At 40.5% G+C, this 17,378-nt stretch overlaps 1 protein-coding gene across 2 annotated transcripts in view; it reads right to left on the reverse strand.

Annotated features, from left to right (window-relative positions):
- Positions 1-17,378, reverse strand: part of SPG11 (SPG11 vesicle trafficking associated, spatacsin) — a 104,205-nt gene that overhangs the window by 65,579 nt on the left and 21,248 nt on the right. For both annotated transcript variants that reach the window (XM_038009927.2, XM_038009926.2), the window contains exons 8-11: positions 8,867-8,999; positions 4,660-4,815; positions 4,097-4,272; positions 1,417-1,593 (exon numbers count right to left, since the gene is read on the reverse strand). In XM_038009927.2, coding sequence (XP_037865855.2) covers positions 1,417-1,593; positions 4,097-4,272; positions 4,660-4,815; positions 8,867-8,999 — 642 coding nt within the window. The remainder of the gene's footprint in view (positions 1-1,416; positions 1,594-4,096; positions 4,273-4,659; positions 4,816-8,866; positions 9,000-17,378) is intronic.

Genomic DNA, 17,378 nt, shown 5'->3' on the forward strand with positions numbered 1-17,378 from the left:
GTCAAGGTGGGTGGCTCACAGACTAACCAACATGGAGAAACCCTGTCTCTACTAAAAATACACAAAATTAGCTGGGCATGGTGGCACATGCCTGTAATCCCAGCTACTTGGGAGGCTGACGTAGGGGAATCATTTGAACCTGGGAGGTGGAGGTCATGTAGGCCGAGATCGCACCATAGAACTGTAGCCTGGGCAACAAGAGCGAAACTCCGTCTCAAAAACAAAAACAAAAACAAAAAAAAGAAAGTTCTCAGTACCAAAACATTTCTCAGTGTTATTTCTCTTTTAGATTTAGAGACACGGTCTTGCTCTGTTACCAGCTATTTATAGGTGCAATCATAGTTCCCCACAGCCTAGAACTCCTGGAGATCCTTCTGCCTCAGCCTTCTGAGTAGCTAGGACTGCAGGTGTGATATGGTTTGGATCTGTGCCTGTGCCTAAATCTCATGTTGAAATGTAACCCCCAATGTTGGAGAAGGGACCTGGTGGGAGGTGACTGGATCATGGGGGTGGGTTTCCCCCTTGCTGTTTTTATGACAGTGAGTTCTCATGATATCTAGTTGTTTAAAAGTGTGTAGCACCTCCCCACTGCTCTCTTCTTCTTTCTCCTGCCATGTAAGACATGCCTGCTTCCCCTTCATCTTCCACCATGACTACAAGTTTCCTGAGGCCTCCTCAGCCATTCTTCCTGTATAGCCTGTGGAACTGTGGGCCAATTAAACCTCTTTTCTTTCTAAATTACCCAGTCTCAGGTAGTTCATTATTATTTATTTAGTTTTTGAGATGGAGTCTTGCTCTGTTGCCCAGGCTGGAATGCAGTGGCACCATCTTGGCTCCCTGCAACCTCCGCCTGCTGGGTTCAAGCAATTTTCCCTGCCTCAGCCTCCCTAGTAGCTGGGATTACAGGCTCCTGCCACCACACCTGGCTAATTTTTGTAGTTTTAGTAGAGACGGGGTTGTGCCATGTTGGTCATGCTGGTCTCAAACTCCTGACCTCAGGTGATCCACCTACCTCATCCTCCCAAAGTGCCAAGATTACAGGCATAAGCCACCATGCCCGGCTCAGGTAGTTCTTTATAGCAATATGAGGACAGACTAAGACAAGGTGCAAGCCACCATGTCCTTTTTATTTTTTTATTTTTTGTAGAGACAGGGTCTTGCTATGCTGCCTATGCCGGTCTTGAATTCCTGGCCTCAAGTGATCTTCCTGCCTCAACCTCCCAAAGTGCTGGGATTATAGACATGAGCCACCATACCCAGCTGTTCTCAGTGTTATTAATGTCATTATTTTTTTAGTGTCATTATCCACTACATAAATTTCTTAGTTTATGAAATAATTATGAATACAAACCAACTTTATAGTAACTAGAAATTACATTAAATACATTTTAAGACTTTATGGATTACACCACTCACCATATTCTTCAAAAGTTCAGAGGCTTCCTTTATATTGTTCTTTTTTAAATTGTCAAAGACCAAATTTAGGCCTATGCCAATCAGCTCCTCAAGTTTCTGAGCAGAATGACTATTAATCCTGAAGAAAGTCTGTGCCTCTGGTATTCTGTTGTTTAAAATGGCATTGGCAATAACTTCCTAGGAAAAGAAAAACGTTTGCCTTTTAAGTTCCTTTTCATTTCCTTATTATGATTATCAACATGGGATTTATCCATTTACTGAACATCTAACAAAGGAACTTTTATTTAAAATCGATTACTAGATTTGGAGTTAGGTTCAAGGGATATAAAATTGAGTAAAACTAAGACCTTACAACTCCAGGAGCTAGTGGAAGACATACTGATTATAGTACTGTATGATAAGTGCTGTGACAAAAGTATCCCAGGGTGTTAGAGAGGAAGGTCCAGAAGAAGAACATCTAAATAAAAGTGATGACCACCCGCCCCCGTAGCCCTCCCCCACAGGTTTGATAGTAGAAGTAACTAGTAACTGATAAGACAAAAAATTTAAAGACCAGTAAGTGTTCCACAGATATATTGAGATAAGAGGACAGGTGTTCCAAAAAGAGGGAGTATCATATGCAGAGAGACAAAGAAAAGAAACTGCATCAAGCCTTCAGGGAACTACAAATTACTCAATATAACTGGAGAGAGCAGCAGACGAGACTTGAAAGCAAAGCAGAGGATCCATCATGAAGAGCCTTGCATTTGAGTTAGATTTTATCCTGAAACTACGTGGAGCCACTGAAAGACTGTAAAAGCAAGATGTGATGTAATCAGATACATATTTACAGAAAAATATCCAGGCAGCAATATAGAGAGTGGACTGAAAGTGATTCAAGCTCGAGATATTAAGGCATTAGAAGGCTACTACCAATAATCCACATGAAAAGAAATACTTTAACTGAAGATCTAAACCCTAGAGAGAACAGAAAGGAGGCCTTCTTAACCTAGGGCTTTAAAGAGATCTGTAAACCCCATTATGCCATGTACAAAATTTATGTGTACACATTCACATGCCTGTTTTTGAAGACAGGGTCTACAATTTTTATCAAAGTAAACTATAACCCCTTCCCCTGGCAAAAGTTGAAAATCAGTGATTCTGAGTAGACCACAGACAGAGCCTTGCAGAACACTGAGGGAAACAGGAAGAGAAACCTGTGAAGGAGACAGGAAAAAGGAGACAAAAAAGTAGAAGGAAAAGTAAGTAATTTCTTCTTTTTTCTTTTTTTTTTCTTTTTTTTTTGAGACAGACTCTCGCTCTGTCGCCCAGGCTGGAGTGCAGTGGCGCGATCTCGGCTCACTGCAAGCTCTGCCGCCCAAGTTGACGCCATTCTCTTGCCTCAGCCTCTGGAGCAGCTGGGACTACAGGCGCCCGCCACTACACCCGGCTAATTTTTTGTATTTTTTGTAGAGAAGGGGTTTCACTGCGTTAGCCAGAATGGTCTCGATCTCCTGACCTCGTGATCCACCTCGCTCGGCCTCCCAAAGTGCTGGGATTACAGGCGTGAGCCACCGCGCCTGGCCAGTAATTTCTTGTTTTTTTTTTTTTTTTGAAACAGAGTCTTACACTGTCGCCTGGGCTGGAATGCAGTGGTACGATCTCGGCTCACTGCAACCTCAACCTCCCAGGTTCAAGCAATTCTCCTGCTTCAGCCTCCCGAGTAGCTGGGACTACAGGTGCCCGCCACCACATCTGGCTAATCTTTTTATATTTTTAGTAGAGACAGTGTTTCACCATTTGGTCAGGCTTGTCTCGAACTCCTGACCTTGTGATCTGCCGGCCTCGGCCTCCTGAAGTGCTGGGATTATAGGCGTGAGCCACTGTGCCCGGATCATTTCTTCCTTTTTAAGGTTACAGAATGAGTAAGAGATACAGAAAATGCAGTCACACCAGGTACTTTAATCCCTCCACCCCAAGAACAGCAATCTCAACAACCTAGAAGCATCTCAATCTTATCACTTTAATTCCCTATTGATTATGATCATCTGTGTTAAGCTGTTTTAGCATTTGTTTTTAAAATACCAATACCCTCCAGTGGATGAAGGAATTCTTCCAGTCTCTAAGTCATATAGATGGTAGTAAATTTTAGTTGTATTATTATAACTTTTACTGTGGAGGAAAAAAAGGCAAACGGAAACAAATTTAACTGGCAAAATGTCTTAAACAGAATTTCAGATAGGACTAAAATTAAGTATACCTCTAAGTAATAATGTCATAAAATAAAAATTTCCAAAGATCTAATCAGCAGCAGCAATTCAATTTATCCAGAGGTCAGGCAGAATGCATGAGTCCAAAGTGCCAGGCTTGAGTCAATGCGGGAGTATTGCTAAGGAAGTGCCACTTGACATGGGTTTAGAGTTGGGTGTTTGTTACTGAACCCAAGTGGGCAGATCTAGCATTAAGAGGGAGCCTACCCATATTATTAAATAATATGGAATTAAATAAAGGAATTAAATAAACAGAGCTTGTAGACATGAATTTGAAGTCATAATCAGAAATCTCAAAACCAATAAAACCTAAAACCTTTGCCAAACATTCTGAATCACAAGTGTATAGAGTCTGAATTCTGTTTTTTCTATTGTTTTCTCAGATCTTCTGAATCTAGCAAATAAAAGAAGTGATATTTACTCATACTTGCCTCAAAGCTGAGTTTCTTCCATATATTGCTCTCCTTTACTTTGGGGACATTTTCATGTACTTCATATTCATCTATAGCATCTGTTAGCTTCCAAGGAAACTTTATCATGAAGGTTCGAAGTTCATTAATGTAGCTAGTCAAAATGTTCACTCCTTTTTGCAGATGTTCATCTAGTTCTATGGAAAATACCAATGTGCCAATTTGTATGTGCGAGTGTATAAATATAAACCATGAGCTATTATAAAGAATTCTAAAGAAAGTCCAAATTCAAACTTGCTATTTTTAAATTTCAAACAACATGTTTGAGGATTTTCCTGTTTATAAGTAAGTAGCTCTGTATTTTAATACAACCCTTTCCTTTTCTTGTTCTTCATGATTAGTCCTGGGTCTTTCTACCAACTTTCTCAGTATCAAAACCCATTTCACTTACTCAATTACACACTGCCCTTACCCAAATGTAGTAAATGGCGTGTCACCTGTTTATGCTGTGTCACCCAATGGCAGCACTTGTATCTGTTCTGACACAGGAACAGAATTGCCCCCTTCCTAGCTGCTATTCTTACCTTCAGTGTGAATAAAAAGCTCCTTTATTTGGTTGTTAAGGAAAGACAGTGTAAGATTAAGCAATTGTTCTGAAAAGTGTTTGCTTTGGGGTTCAGAATAACTTTCTCTAATTGCTGAGCAAAGTAAATCCAATGCTGGCATCAGCTCTTCCACATCTGAGAAAGAACCAAAGAAATTAACATGAAGAATACCAGGATTCTCACAATAAAATTAACATATCAAAAAATATCATGTTACAATATTTTTAAACATAAAACAAGGACCAATGTCTTATTTTCAAAAAGCTCACAAAACTTTTATGCAGGCTTATTACCTGCAAAATTTAATGATTCTAATTATTAATAGTTATCATTTACTGGTATCACTGCTAACTACCCTTTTGCTGACCACCTACATCTTAAGTACTGTACTTGTTGTTTTATAAATGCTATCTCATTTATTCCTTTCAACAACTTAAGAGGTAGGTGTGTATTATATTCTTTTTACATAGATTTAAAAAACTGAGGTTCAGAGACTTGCCCAAGCTAATTTAGAAAGTAAGTGGCAGGGCCAGGCGCAGTGGCTCACGCCTGTAATCCCAACACTTTGGCAGGCCAAGGCAAGCGGATCCCTTAAGCTTAGGAGTTCGAGACCAGCCTGGCTAACACGGTGAAACCCCGCCTCTACTAAAAATACAAAAATTAGCCAGGCATGCTAGTGGGCGCCTGTAATCCCAGCTACTCAGGAGGCTGAGGCAGGAGAATTGCTTGAACCCGGGAGGTGGAGGTTGCAGTGAGCGAAGATTGTACAAGCGCACTAAAGCAGCCTGGGCAACAGCGTGAAAAAAGAAAAAGAAAGTAAGTGGCAGGGCCAAAATGTGAATTTAAGCCTGTCTGATTGCAAAGCTATTCTGTGCTAAACATTCAAGTGAAAGCAAGAAGTGTGGGCCCCTGGTTGTTTTATCTGCAGCTGAAGGCTCTAATTAAGTGATTTTTGTTTGTCTCAGCACTGCCCCCCACTTTAGGATTACATCTGTGAGATGTACGAGAATTATGGGAAACAGGTTTTCCCCCTAGGAGAGCAGGTAAGGCTATTCCCAGTGCTTCTCATTCCGGACCCATCTCCACCCTTTAGAGCTGAGCAGTGCAGGTGAGAGTAGAATGAGGAGAAATCACTAACCACCAAAGAACAGAAGTGAATAATGACTCTACAACTGCTGATGGAGCTCTGCTCAACACCAAAATCAGGCCTTTTTCTATAAATTCAAGCAGTTTTTAAAACATCAGAACATTAGAAAAGCTGGCAATCCAAGAAAGAGGAGACCAAACTCTGCACTCAAAACAAAATAGAATGTGTGTTTTTGTTTTTTTGAGACGGAGTTTCACTCTTGTCCCCCAGGCTGGAGTGCAATAGAGCGATCTCGGCTCACTGCAACCTCCACCTCCTCGCTTCAAGTGATTCTGCCTCAGCCTCCTGAGTAGCTGGGATTACATGCATGCACCACCACACTCGGCTAATTCTTATATTTTTAGTAGAGATGGGGTTTCACCATGTTGATTAGGCTGGTCTCGAACTCCTGATCTCGTGATCCGCCCATCTTGGCCTCCCAAAGTGCTGGGATCACAGGCGTGAGCCACTGTACCCAGTCTGAGAATGTGTTTTTAAAAGAAAATATCTTTCCACCATATATGAGATTTAGGGAGAAAAAAAGAAAACATCCAATTCATTTTCTCAGTGAAAGCTAATACTACATCAGTGGAAAAAGAGCAGGTTGTCATTTTCTCCATGTAAGTAGACTACAAATTGGTAAAACTTTTGAAGGACAATTTATCAAGGTGTTTAAAAATATAAATTGTGCATACTCTTAAACCTGGAAATTCCAGGTCTAGAATTTAATACTAAATTCTAGTAATATAAGTAAATGATTATATATATGTGAAATTACACACATACAGCATTTCTTACACACTGCTAATAGCAAAGAACTGGAATAAATCTAAATGTCTAACAGGAGTTTGGCTTGGCAAATTATGGTACAGCCCATACAATGAAATTCTGTGTCATCATAATTAGTAAGTATATATTACTAACAAGAAAGATGTCTATAGTATGAAGTGGGAAAAAACAGACTATAAAACCGTATTTACAGAGTGTCAAAGAACAAAATTACAATAAATTCAGATTAAAGATCTCAATTGGTTTTATTGCAATTCTAGAATGTGGCAACACTTAATTTCATAACATGGAAAAGGTATTCTAGTGAGTTGAGCAGAGGGGTTGGCTTTATAGACACGGAAGAGCTGAAGAGAGCAGAAGCATATTGGTTGTTTCAAAGCTACTTTTTTTGTAAGATGAAGAGAGACAGAATAATAGAAAAAATACTGATTATTTAACATGAAGCTACTTCAGGCTTTTTTTCCAATTAAAAATAGAGGCAGAGTCTCACTATGTTGCTCAGGCTGGTCATGAACTCTTGGTCTCAAGTGATTCTCCTGCCTGGGCCTCCTGAAGTGTTGGGATTATAGGCATAAGCCACTGCACCCAGCCTTTTTTTTTTTTTGAGACAGAGTCTCACTCTGTTGTCCAGATTGGAGTGCAATGGCATGATGACGGCTCACTGCAGCCTCAACCTCCCAGGTTCAAGCAATCCTCCTACCTCCCTTTCCTGAGTAGCTGAGACCACACATGCACACCACCACACCTGGCTAATTTTTAAATTTTTTGTAGAGGTAAGGTTTCACTATATTACCCATGCCAGTCTCAAACTCCTGGGCTCAAGAGATCCTCCCGCTTCAGCCTCTGAAAGTGCTGGGATTACAGGTATGAGCCACTGCACCTGGCCTATGTTACTTCTTTTACATAAGGATTATATCAGAGGGAACTTCATTATCACGCTGATTGAAGATTGAAACTGGACTGTTTGGGATTATTGGCTCTCTCCTAATTTCTCCCAATGTCAGAAGACCACCTTATTTTAAGTTTGATGCTACGGAACTTTAGCATAGTTGACTTCATTTTGATTTCTGTTCTGGTCTGATGGGGCCTAGTACAGCTTAAACCAAAACAATGGTCTCCATAATTTTTGTTTAACAAGGGGAAAATATACTTTATTACCCTGTTGTCCTAAGGAGAGAATTTTCATGGCTACCTGGTCCAAGAATAAAAGTTAGGCTTCCTATTTGTTAAAAATGAAAGCCAAAATCTTGAAACGTGTTGGTAATGTGGCAAAAAAGCAGAGAGGTCCGGGTGAATTTTTTTTTTTTTTTTTTCGAGACAGTCTTACTTTGCAATCAGGCTGGAGCGCAGTGGCACAATCACAGATCACTGCAGCCTAGACCTCCCCCCAGACTCAAGCAATCCTCTGCCTCAGCCTTGCAAGTGGTTGGGACTACAGGATGTGCCATCATGCCCAACTAATTTTTAAACTTTTTTTGTAGAATGGGGTCTTGCTATGTTCCCCAGACTGGTTTCAAACTCCTAGACTCAAGCGATCCTCCCACCTTGCCCCCAAAGTGTTAGGATTACAGGGCGAGCCACTGCATCCTGCCAAAAATTCTTACAACATATCCTAATCCACAACTGTCAATACACATCTCAGATGGTTGCAAGGGCAGGCAATTTTCCAAATAAATGTTTTTCTGTCGTGTATAAAACTGTCTTGAATTTAAAAGATTGTCTCCTTCCTTGCATACTAAAAACAGAGTATAGTACAAGATATGAGCAATAAATAGCCCATATAGTATGAGGACATTTATAGAATCAGATAACACTGCCAAATTTCCACATAGTTGTCCAGGCATAGTGGCTCGCACCTGTAATCCCAGCACTTTGGGAGGCAGAGGATTGTTCTGAGCCCAGGAGTTTGAGACCAGCCTGGGCAACACAGTGAGACCCCATTCTCTACAAAAAATAGCTGAGTGTGGTGGCATGCACCTGTAGACCCAGCTACTCAGGAGGCCGAGGTGGGAGGATTGCTTGAGCCCAGGAGGTGAGGCTGCAGTGAGCTGTCATTATACCACTGCACTCCAGCCTAGGCAACAGAGTGAGACTGTGATGCAAAAAAAAAAAAAAAAAAAAAGGAAGAAGAAAGTTTCCAAAAAGTATATAAAATCCCATGACTAAGTTTTGGCAAGTAAATGAGTCATCAGAAACCACAAGATCATAATTTGAAAGTTATTAAGAAGATCAAATGATAAATACGAATGTAGAAATCTTTATTCCACTTACTTCTTAAATATAAATGGGATGAAAAGTGATCAAACTGATCAGATACAGAAGATTTTGAGGATGGATTAAAAAGATTTTCTTTGCTCTTCAAAAAGAAATTTACTGTGTCCAGCTGACGATTTTCTATCCCGGCCTGAAATGAGGAGGAAAATAAAAATCAGAAAAAAATTACAATAGCGAAAAAAATCAGGATTCAGATTTTTAAACAAACTCTAGAATTTAATGTGGTGAGACTACAGGAGGCAAAAGACTGCATGAATACCTGGGCTCCAGTGAGGATTTTGACAATGACTGATTATGCAATCTGGGGCAAGACTCTCTAACCTTTTCTTTTCTTTTTTTTTTTTTTTTTGAGTCAGAGTTTTGCTCTTGTTGCCCAGGCTGGAGTGCAATGGCATGATCTTGGCTCACTGCAACCTTTATCTCCTGGGTTCAAGAGATTCTCCTGCCCCAGCCTCCCAAGCAGTTCAGATTACAGGTGCCCACCACCATGCCCGGCTAGTTTTTGTATTTTTAGTAGAGTCAGGGTTTCCTCATGTTGGCCAGGTTGGTCTCGAACTCCTGACCTCCAACGATCTACCTGCCTTGGCCTTCCAAAGTGCTGGGATTACAGGTATGAGCCACTGCGCCTGGCCCAATTTCTGCTTCAACAGAAACAGTCCGTTATTAGACTACAAAACCTTTCCAGCTCTACCATTTTATAATTTTAAAACAATTCAAAACTAAGTATTAGGGATTACCTTTACAATTAAGTTATATTCTATTTGAATTAAAATGTTATGGCAGTACAATATAAAGTCATACAGTACAATATAAAGTCACCCAGGCTGAGGTACAGTGGCATGATCTTAGCTTACTGCAACCTCTGCCTGCCCAGCTTCAGCGATTCTCGTGCCTCAGCCTCCCGAGTAGCTGGGATTACAGGCATGCGCCACCACACCCAGCTAATTTGCTGTTGTTGTTGTTGTATTTTTAATAGAGACAGGTTTCACTGTGTTTGGCTAGGCTAGTCTCGAACTTCTGGCCTAGAGTGATCCACCCAACTCAGCCTCCAAAATTGCTGGGATTACAGGCATGAGCCACTGTGCCCAGCCAGATTCTCAGTTGTCTTTTTTGAGACAGAGTCTTGCTCTGTCACCCAGGGTGGAGTGCAGTGGTTCGATCTTGGCTCACTGCAATCTCTGCCTCCCGGGTTCAAGTGATCCTCCTGCCTGAGAGTCCCAGGTAGCTGGGATTACAAGTCTGAACCACTACACTCAGCTAATTTTTGTATTTTTAATAGAGGTGGGGTTTCACCATGTTGGCCAGGCTGGTCTCGAACTCCTGACCTCAGGTGATCCTCCCGCCTAGATCTCCCAAAGTGCTGGGATTACAGGCGTGAGCCACTGCACCCGGCCACATTCCATATTTTTAATAAACAAAAGTAAAATAAACGTATTTTTTTTTCAAAGTATGATGGCCAGGTGTGGTGGCTCATGCCTGTAATCCCAACACTTTGGGAGGCCGAGGCAGGTGGATCACCTGAGGTCAGGAGTTCAAGACCAGCCTGGCCAACATGGTGAAACCCCATTTCTGCTAAAAATACAAAAATTAGCCAGGCATGGTGGCAGGCACCTGTAATCTCAGCTATTCAAAAGCTGGGGCAGGAGAATCGCTGGAACCCAGGAGGTGGAGGTTGTGGTCAGCTGAGATCATGCCACTGCATTCCAGCCTGGGCGGCACAGCAAGATGCTGTCTCAAAAAACAAAAACAAAACAAAAAAGAGCATGTGGCCTGAGAAGCCTAAAATATTTACTGTCTGATCCTTTACAAAGTTGGTGGGGCATGTGGCTCATGCCTGTAATCCCAGCACTTTGGGAGGCAGGGGCAAGAGGATTGCTTGAGCCCAGGAGTTTGAGACCAGCCTGGGCAACATAGTGAGACCTTGTTTCTAAAAAGGTTTTAGAAAAAAAAAAAAATTAAACAAAAAAAAATTAAAAAGTAGCTGGGTATGGTGGCGCACACCTGTAGTCCTAACTACTGGGGAGGTTGAGGCAGGAGGGTCTCTTGAGCCCAGGAAGTTGAAGCTGCAGTGAGCTGTGATTTCGTCTCTGTACTCCAGCCTGTGCAACCCTGTCTCAGACAAAAATATATATATATAAAAATACATATTTTTTTCTATATATATATGAAAAATATATTTTTCATATATATATAAAATATATTTTTTTCTATATATATAATATATATTTTTACATATATATAATATATATTTTTTCTATATATTTTTTCTATATATATATAGAAAAAAGAAAAAAAAAAAAAGGGCCGGGCACAGTGGCTCACTCCTGCTCACTCCTGTAATTCTAGCACTTTGGGAGGCCGAAGTGGGTGGATCACCTAAGGTTAGGAGTTCGAGACTAGCCTGACCAATATGGTGAAACCCTGTCTTTACTAAAAATACAAAAATTAGCCGGGTGTGGTGGTGTGCACCTGTAGTCCCAGCTACTCGGGATGCTGGGACAGGAGAATTGCTTGAACCCGGGAGGTTGAGGTTGCAGTGAGCCAAGACTGCACCATTGCATTCCAGCCTGAGTGACGGAGCAAGACTCCATCTAAAAAAAAAAAAAAAGAAAAAGAAAAAGAAAAATTTGCCACCCTTAGCATAAAGCGTTGTGCATAAGAATCACCTGGAGAATTTCTCAAGTTGTGGATTGCAAAGCCCTGCCCCTAGACTTTCTAATTCAATAGATATTGGGAGGGGCCTGACAATTTGCATTTCTAATCCACAGGTCATGGTGAGCTGCTGGTCCAGAAACCAGATTTTGAGAGCCAATGGGCCAAAGTTCTAGGTGTTAATATACCAAGGGAGGTGAGAGATATTGGGGGGAGTTATGTTGGAGGAAGAAAAGACAGGACAAACCTAGGGTCCATGTGAGGTGACACCCACCAAAAAAAGATAAACTAGAAAAATTACTGGCCCCAGAGGGAGACTATAAACAAACTATACCTTTGTTCTGAGTGATGGGAGTAAAAACTAAATTATCAATGAATATAATATTCTTGTTCTTATGATATACATACTAAAGTACTTAGAGTGAAGGATTATAAAGTTTGCAATTTCAAAATGGTTAGGCAAAAAAGAAAAAAAAAAGGTACAATGAAAACAAATGTGGTTTCATCCTGGCTAACATGGTGAAACCCTGTCTCTACTAAAAAATACAAAAAATTAGCTGGGCATGGTGGTGGGTGCCTGTAATCCCAGCTACTCAGGAGGCTGAGGCAGGAGAATGCCGTGAACCCGGGAGGCAGAGCTTGCAGTGAGCCGAGATCGCACCACTGCACTACAGCCTGGGCAACAGAGTGAGGCACCGTCTCAAAAAAAACAAAAAACAAACGTGGTTTGGGAGGTGGGCAGGTCACTTGAGGTTAGGAATTTGAGACCAGCCTGGCCAACATGGTAAAACCCCATCTCTACTAAAAATACAAAAATTAGCCAGGCGTGGTGGTGCACACCTGTAATCCCAGCTACTCTGGAGGCTGAGGGAGGAGACTCGCTTGAACCCAGGAGGCGGGGGTTGCAGTGAGCAGAGATCGCGTCACTGCACTTCAGGGTGGGTGACAGAGCAAGATTCCATCTCAAAAAAAAAAAAAAAAAAAAAAGACACAAATGTGGTAAAATGTTAATAGTTGGTGAATCTAGGTGAAATTTAACTTAATGTTCATTTTACTAATTTTCGAAGTTTTTCTGTAGATTTAAAAATTTTCAAAATCACACATATAAAAACAATGACCAAATAGTAATTCCAAAAATAAAAATTTAAATTAGAAACAGATGTGTTTAATAGCCGATTACACACGGGTGAAGAAAGAATTAGAGCACTGGGAGATTACGAAGAAATTATCCACAATGTAACAAAGTCTCATAGTGGTTAAGAAGGACTGAGCAAAGTGTCAACTATCTAACTACTTCTGATTGAAAGACCAATGTGACACATGGAAAATACATTTTGTTTTCCTTTTTTTCTTTGGAGACAGGATCTCACTCTATTGCCCAGACTGGAGTGCAGTGGAAAATACATTTTGCTTTCCTTTTTTTCTTTGGAGACAGGATCTCGCTCTGTTGCCCATGCTGGAGTGCAGTGCCGCAATCTCACTCAGTGCAACCTCCACCTCCTGGGTTCAAACGATTCTCCTACCTCAGCCTCTCAAGTAGCTGGGATTACAGGTGTGAGTCACCATATCTGGCTAATTTTTTTGTATTTTTAGTAGAGATGGGGTTTTTGCATGTTGGCCAGGCTGGTCTCAAATTCCTGAACTCAAGTGATCTGCGCATCTCGGCCTCCCAAAGTGCTAGGATTACAGGTGTGTGCCACTGTGACTGGGCTGGAAAATACATTTTCAATTTTCAAGCACATGGAACTTTTATTAAAACTGAGTAGTCATGTGCCACATAACAATATTTCACTCAACAACTGGCTAAATTTACAACAGTGGTTCCCATAAGATTATCATAGAGCTGAAAATTCCGACAGCCTATTATTTGCTATACTATACTTTTGTTTAATGTACTCCTACTTATTTCTTTTTTAAGCTAGCTATAAAACAGCCCCAGGTAAGTCCTTCACGGTATTCCAGAAAAAGGCATATGAGACGATAGCTCCATGCACATTACTGCCTCTGAAGATTGTCTTGTGGGACAAGATGTAGAGAGGTGGAAGACAGTGATATCGATGATCCTAGGCCTAGGATATGTATGTGTCTGTGTCTTCATTTTCAGCAAAAAGTTTAAAAAGCAAAATAAATGGTGAAAAATGAACCTAAATACATAATAATATCTAATGTGGTTAAAAAAAAAACACAACAAAAACATGAATAGGCTAAGAGTAAATGAAGTTAAAGCATTCAACGGACCTGTGCTATTCAAAACAATTAGTTATTAACTGTAGATCTAAGCTGGGCGTGGTGGCTCATGACTGTAATCCCAACACTTTGAGAGGTCAGGGGGGGTGGATCACTTGAGGTCAGGAGTTTAAGGGCAGCCTGCTCAACATGGTGAAATGTCTCTACTAAAAACACAAAAAATTAGCTGGACATGGGGGCAGGCACCTGTAATCCTAGCTATTCGTGAGGCTGGGGCACAAGAATCACTTGAACCCAGGAGGCGGAGGCTACAGTGAGCCAAGATCATGCCACTGCACTTCAGCCTGGGCGACAGAGTAAGACTCCATCTCAAAAAAACAAAATAAAACCAAAAAACAAAAAAAACCCACACACAAAACAAAAAACAAACTTTAGATCTGATAATTTAAGTATGTACATTATATTTCCTAGGATAGCTTCTAAAGGAACAGAAAGTGAATATTTAATTTCTAAACTAGTAGAGGGCACAAAGGAGCTCCTGGAATGCTTGTGATGTTTTATTTCTTGACCTGGATGGTGGTTATAAGAGTTTTTGCTTGATATTTGTTAGCTGGGGCAGTGGCTCACGCCTGTAATCCCAGTACTTTGGGAGGCCGAGGAGGGCGGATCACCTGAAGTCTGGAGGTCAAGACGAGGCTGGTCGACATGGCGAAACCCTGCCTCGACTACAAATACAAAAATCAGTTGGGTGTGGGGGTGCATGCCTGTAATCCCAGCTACTAAGGAGGCTGAGGCGGGAGAATCGCTTGAACCTAGGCTGCGGAGGTTTCAGTGAGCTGAGATTGCACCACTGTACTCCAGCCTGGGTGACAGTGAGACTGTCTCCAAAAATAACAATAATTACAATAGTAACTATTATTATTTGTTAAACTGTATTCTGCGTATGTTTTTACACATTGTATTTCACAATACAAAAATAAAAATGTATTAATGTGGTTCATTACAGTAACAAATTAAAGGAGATTTGTTTATTGATAATTATTCATATGATTATCTCAATACAGAATAAGCAGTCGATAAAAATCCAATACCCATTCATGATAAAACCTCATAGCAGGGAACATAACAGAACTTAACCTTATAAAGGGTATCTTAAAACACACACACACACACACACACACACACACACACACACACACACACAGATGGAGAGACAGAGAGAGAGAGAGAGAGCATGCGTGCTCTACTCAGGAATAAGGCAAAGATTACTTCTGGATAATGTTATACTAGAGATTCTAGTACCCCAATTAAGAAAAAAGGTGGTGGCTAGGCATGGTGGTTCACGCCCGTAATCCCAGCACTTTTGAAGGCTGAGGAGGGAGGATTGCTTGAGCCAGGAATTTAAGACCAGCCTGGGGCACATTGCAAAACCCCGTCTCTACAAAAAATAAAAAAATTAGCTGGGTGTGGTGGCGTGCAACTGTAGTCCCAGCTACTCGGAGGCTGACATGGGAGTATCCCTTGCACCTGGGAGGCAGAGGCTGCAGTGAGCCAGGACTGTGCCACTGCACTCCATCCTAGGTGACAGAGTGAGACTTGGTCTCAAAAAAAAGTGTTAAAAAGTACATACAAGGATTTGAAAAGGTGAAAGAAAACTATACTATTCTGATGTTATATGCATATTAACTATATAGAAAACGCAATAAAATCTAACAGATAAATTATTAGGATTAATTTAACAAATTTGCTGGATATAAAAATCAATACACAAAAATTAATTATATTTCCTTATACTGTCAATTAACAAAATGTAATTTAAAAAATACCACTTAGGGTCGGGCACAGTGGCTTACACCTGTAATGCCAGCACTTTGGGAGGCCAAGGTGGGCAGATCATGAGGTCAAGAGATTGAGACCAGCCTGGCTAACACGGTGAAACCCCATCTCTACTAAAAATACAAAAAATTAGCCAGGCGTGGTGGCACATGCCTGTAGTTGCATCTACTTGGGAGGCTGAGGCAGGAGAATTGCTTGAACCCGGGAGGTGGAGGTTGCAGTGAGCCAAGATCACACCACTGCACTCCAGCCTGGATGAGAGAGCGAGACTCCATTTCCAAAAAAAAAAAAAAAACACATAGAATAAACAATAAATATAGTATTTAAATATATACACAACACACACACCACAAATAAAGGAAAAGATGCCAAGCTTTTAATGGAAAAATTGGAAAACTGTAATGTTTTATTGAAAGACATTAATGAAGACCCACCCCCCCCAAAAAATGACGAGACTATGGATATGAAGATTAAATATCCTAAAGATGCCATTTCTTCCCAACGTGATATATAGATTTAATGTAATTCTAATATAAATCCTAACAATTTTTCATGAAACTTGACAAGCTAATCCTAAAAATTAAAGATTAAGAAACAGACAACAGTAAAGTCACCCCTGAAGAATAAGGGAATTTGCCCTAATTAAAATCCTAGATAATAAAGGCAAGATGGAATTGGCCTAAGGAAAGACCTATGAACAGAATAGAGAGGTCAAAAACAAACTCATGCATATCTGGAAACTTAATATATGACACTCAAGGCGTCAGTGGTAAAAGACAAGACTTTTTTTTTTTTTTGAGGCGGAGTCTCATTCTGTCATCAGGCTGGAGTGCAGTGGTGTGATCTTGGCTCACTGCAACCTCCGCCTCCTGGGTTCAAGCGATTCTCCTGCCTCATCCTCCCAAGTAGGTGGGACTACAGATGCGCACCACCATGCCCAGCTAATTTTTGTATTTTTTAGTAGAGATGGGGTTTCACCATGTTGGCCAGGATGGCCTTGGTCTCTTGACTTTGTGATCTGCCCGCCTCAGCCTCCCAAAGTGCTGGGATTACAGGCGTGAGCCACTGCTCCCAGCCAGGACTTTTCAAAAAAGTGCTGAGACAAATGGTTAACAGTATGGGAAAAAATTAAAATACTCCATATCATGTATAAGTTTTAAATGGATAAAGAACTTAAATATGAAAATCATAATTTATAGCTGGGTGTAGTGGTAGGTGCCTGTAATCCTAGCTACTTGGAAGGCTGAGGCAGGAGAATTGCTTAAACCTGGGAGGCAGAGATTGCTGTGAGCTGAGATCTCTCCACTGCATTAAAAAAATTCATAATTTAAAAACTTTTAGGAAAAAACATAAAAACTATATAATTTAAGGATAGATGTCACAAATAGTATTAGTCATAAAGGAAAAGACTGATTAAATTCCATTAGAATTAAGAACTATATTAAAGAATCCAGGGATTAAGTAAAAAGACAAGCCACAGACTAGAATACATCCACCACACAAACAACAAAGAATTGGTATCTAGAGAATATCCAACACTACAAACCAATAAGAAAAAGAATAATACCCCAAAAGAAAAATAGGCAAAAAACTTGAACAGTTACTTATGAAAGAAAAAAATCCAAATATCTTACACACACACACATATGCTAAACCTTAATCAGGGAAATGCAAATGAAAATCCATCATATCATCACACTGGAAAAAATGTTATAAATCAAGTGCTGGCAAGAACATCAAGAAAATGCAACATTGAGAACTCATATACACTGCTGGTGAGAGCATAAACTGATAAAACAATTTTGGAAAACTAGAGTATTATCAATAAAATTAA

Source organism: Chlorocebus sabaeus, chromosome 26 (assembly GCF_047675955.1).
Source record: "Chlorocebus sabaeus isolate Y175 chromosome 26, mChlSab1.0.hap1, whole genome shotgun sequence".
In the NCBI taxonomy this organism is placed as follows: Eukaryota; Metazoa; Chordata; class Mammalia; order Primates; family Cercopithecidae; genus Chlorocebus; species Chlorocebus sabaeus.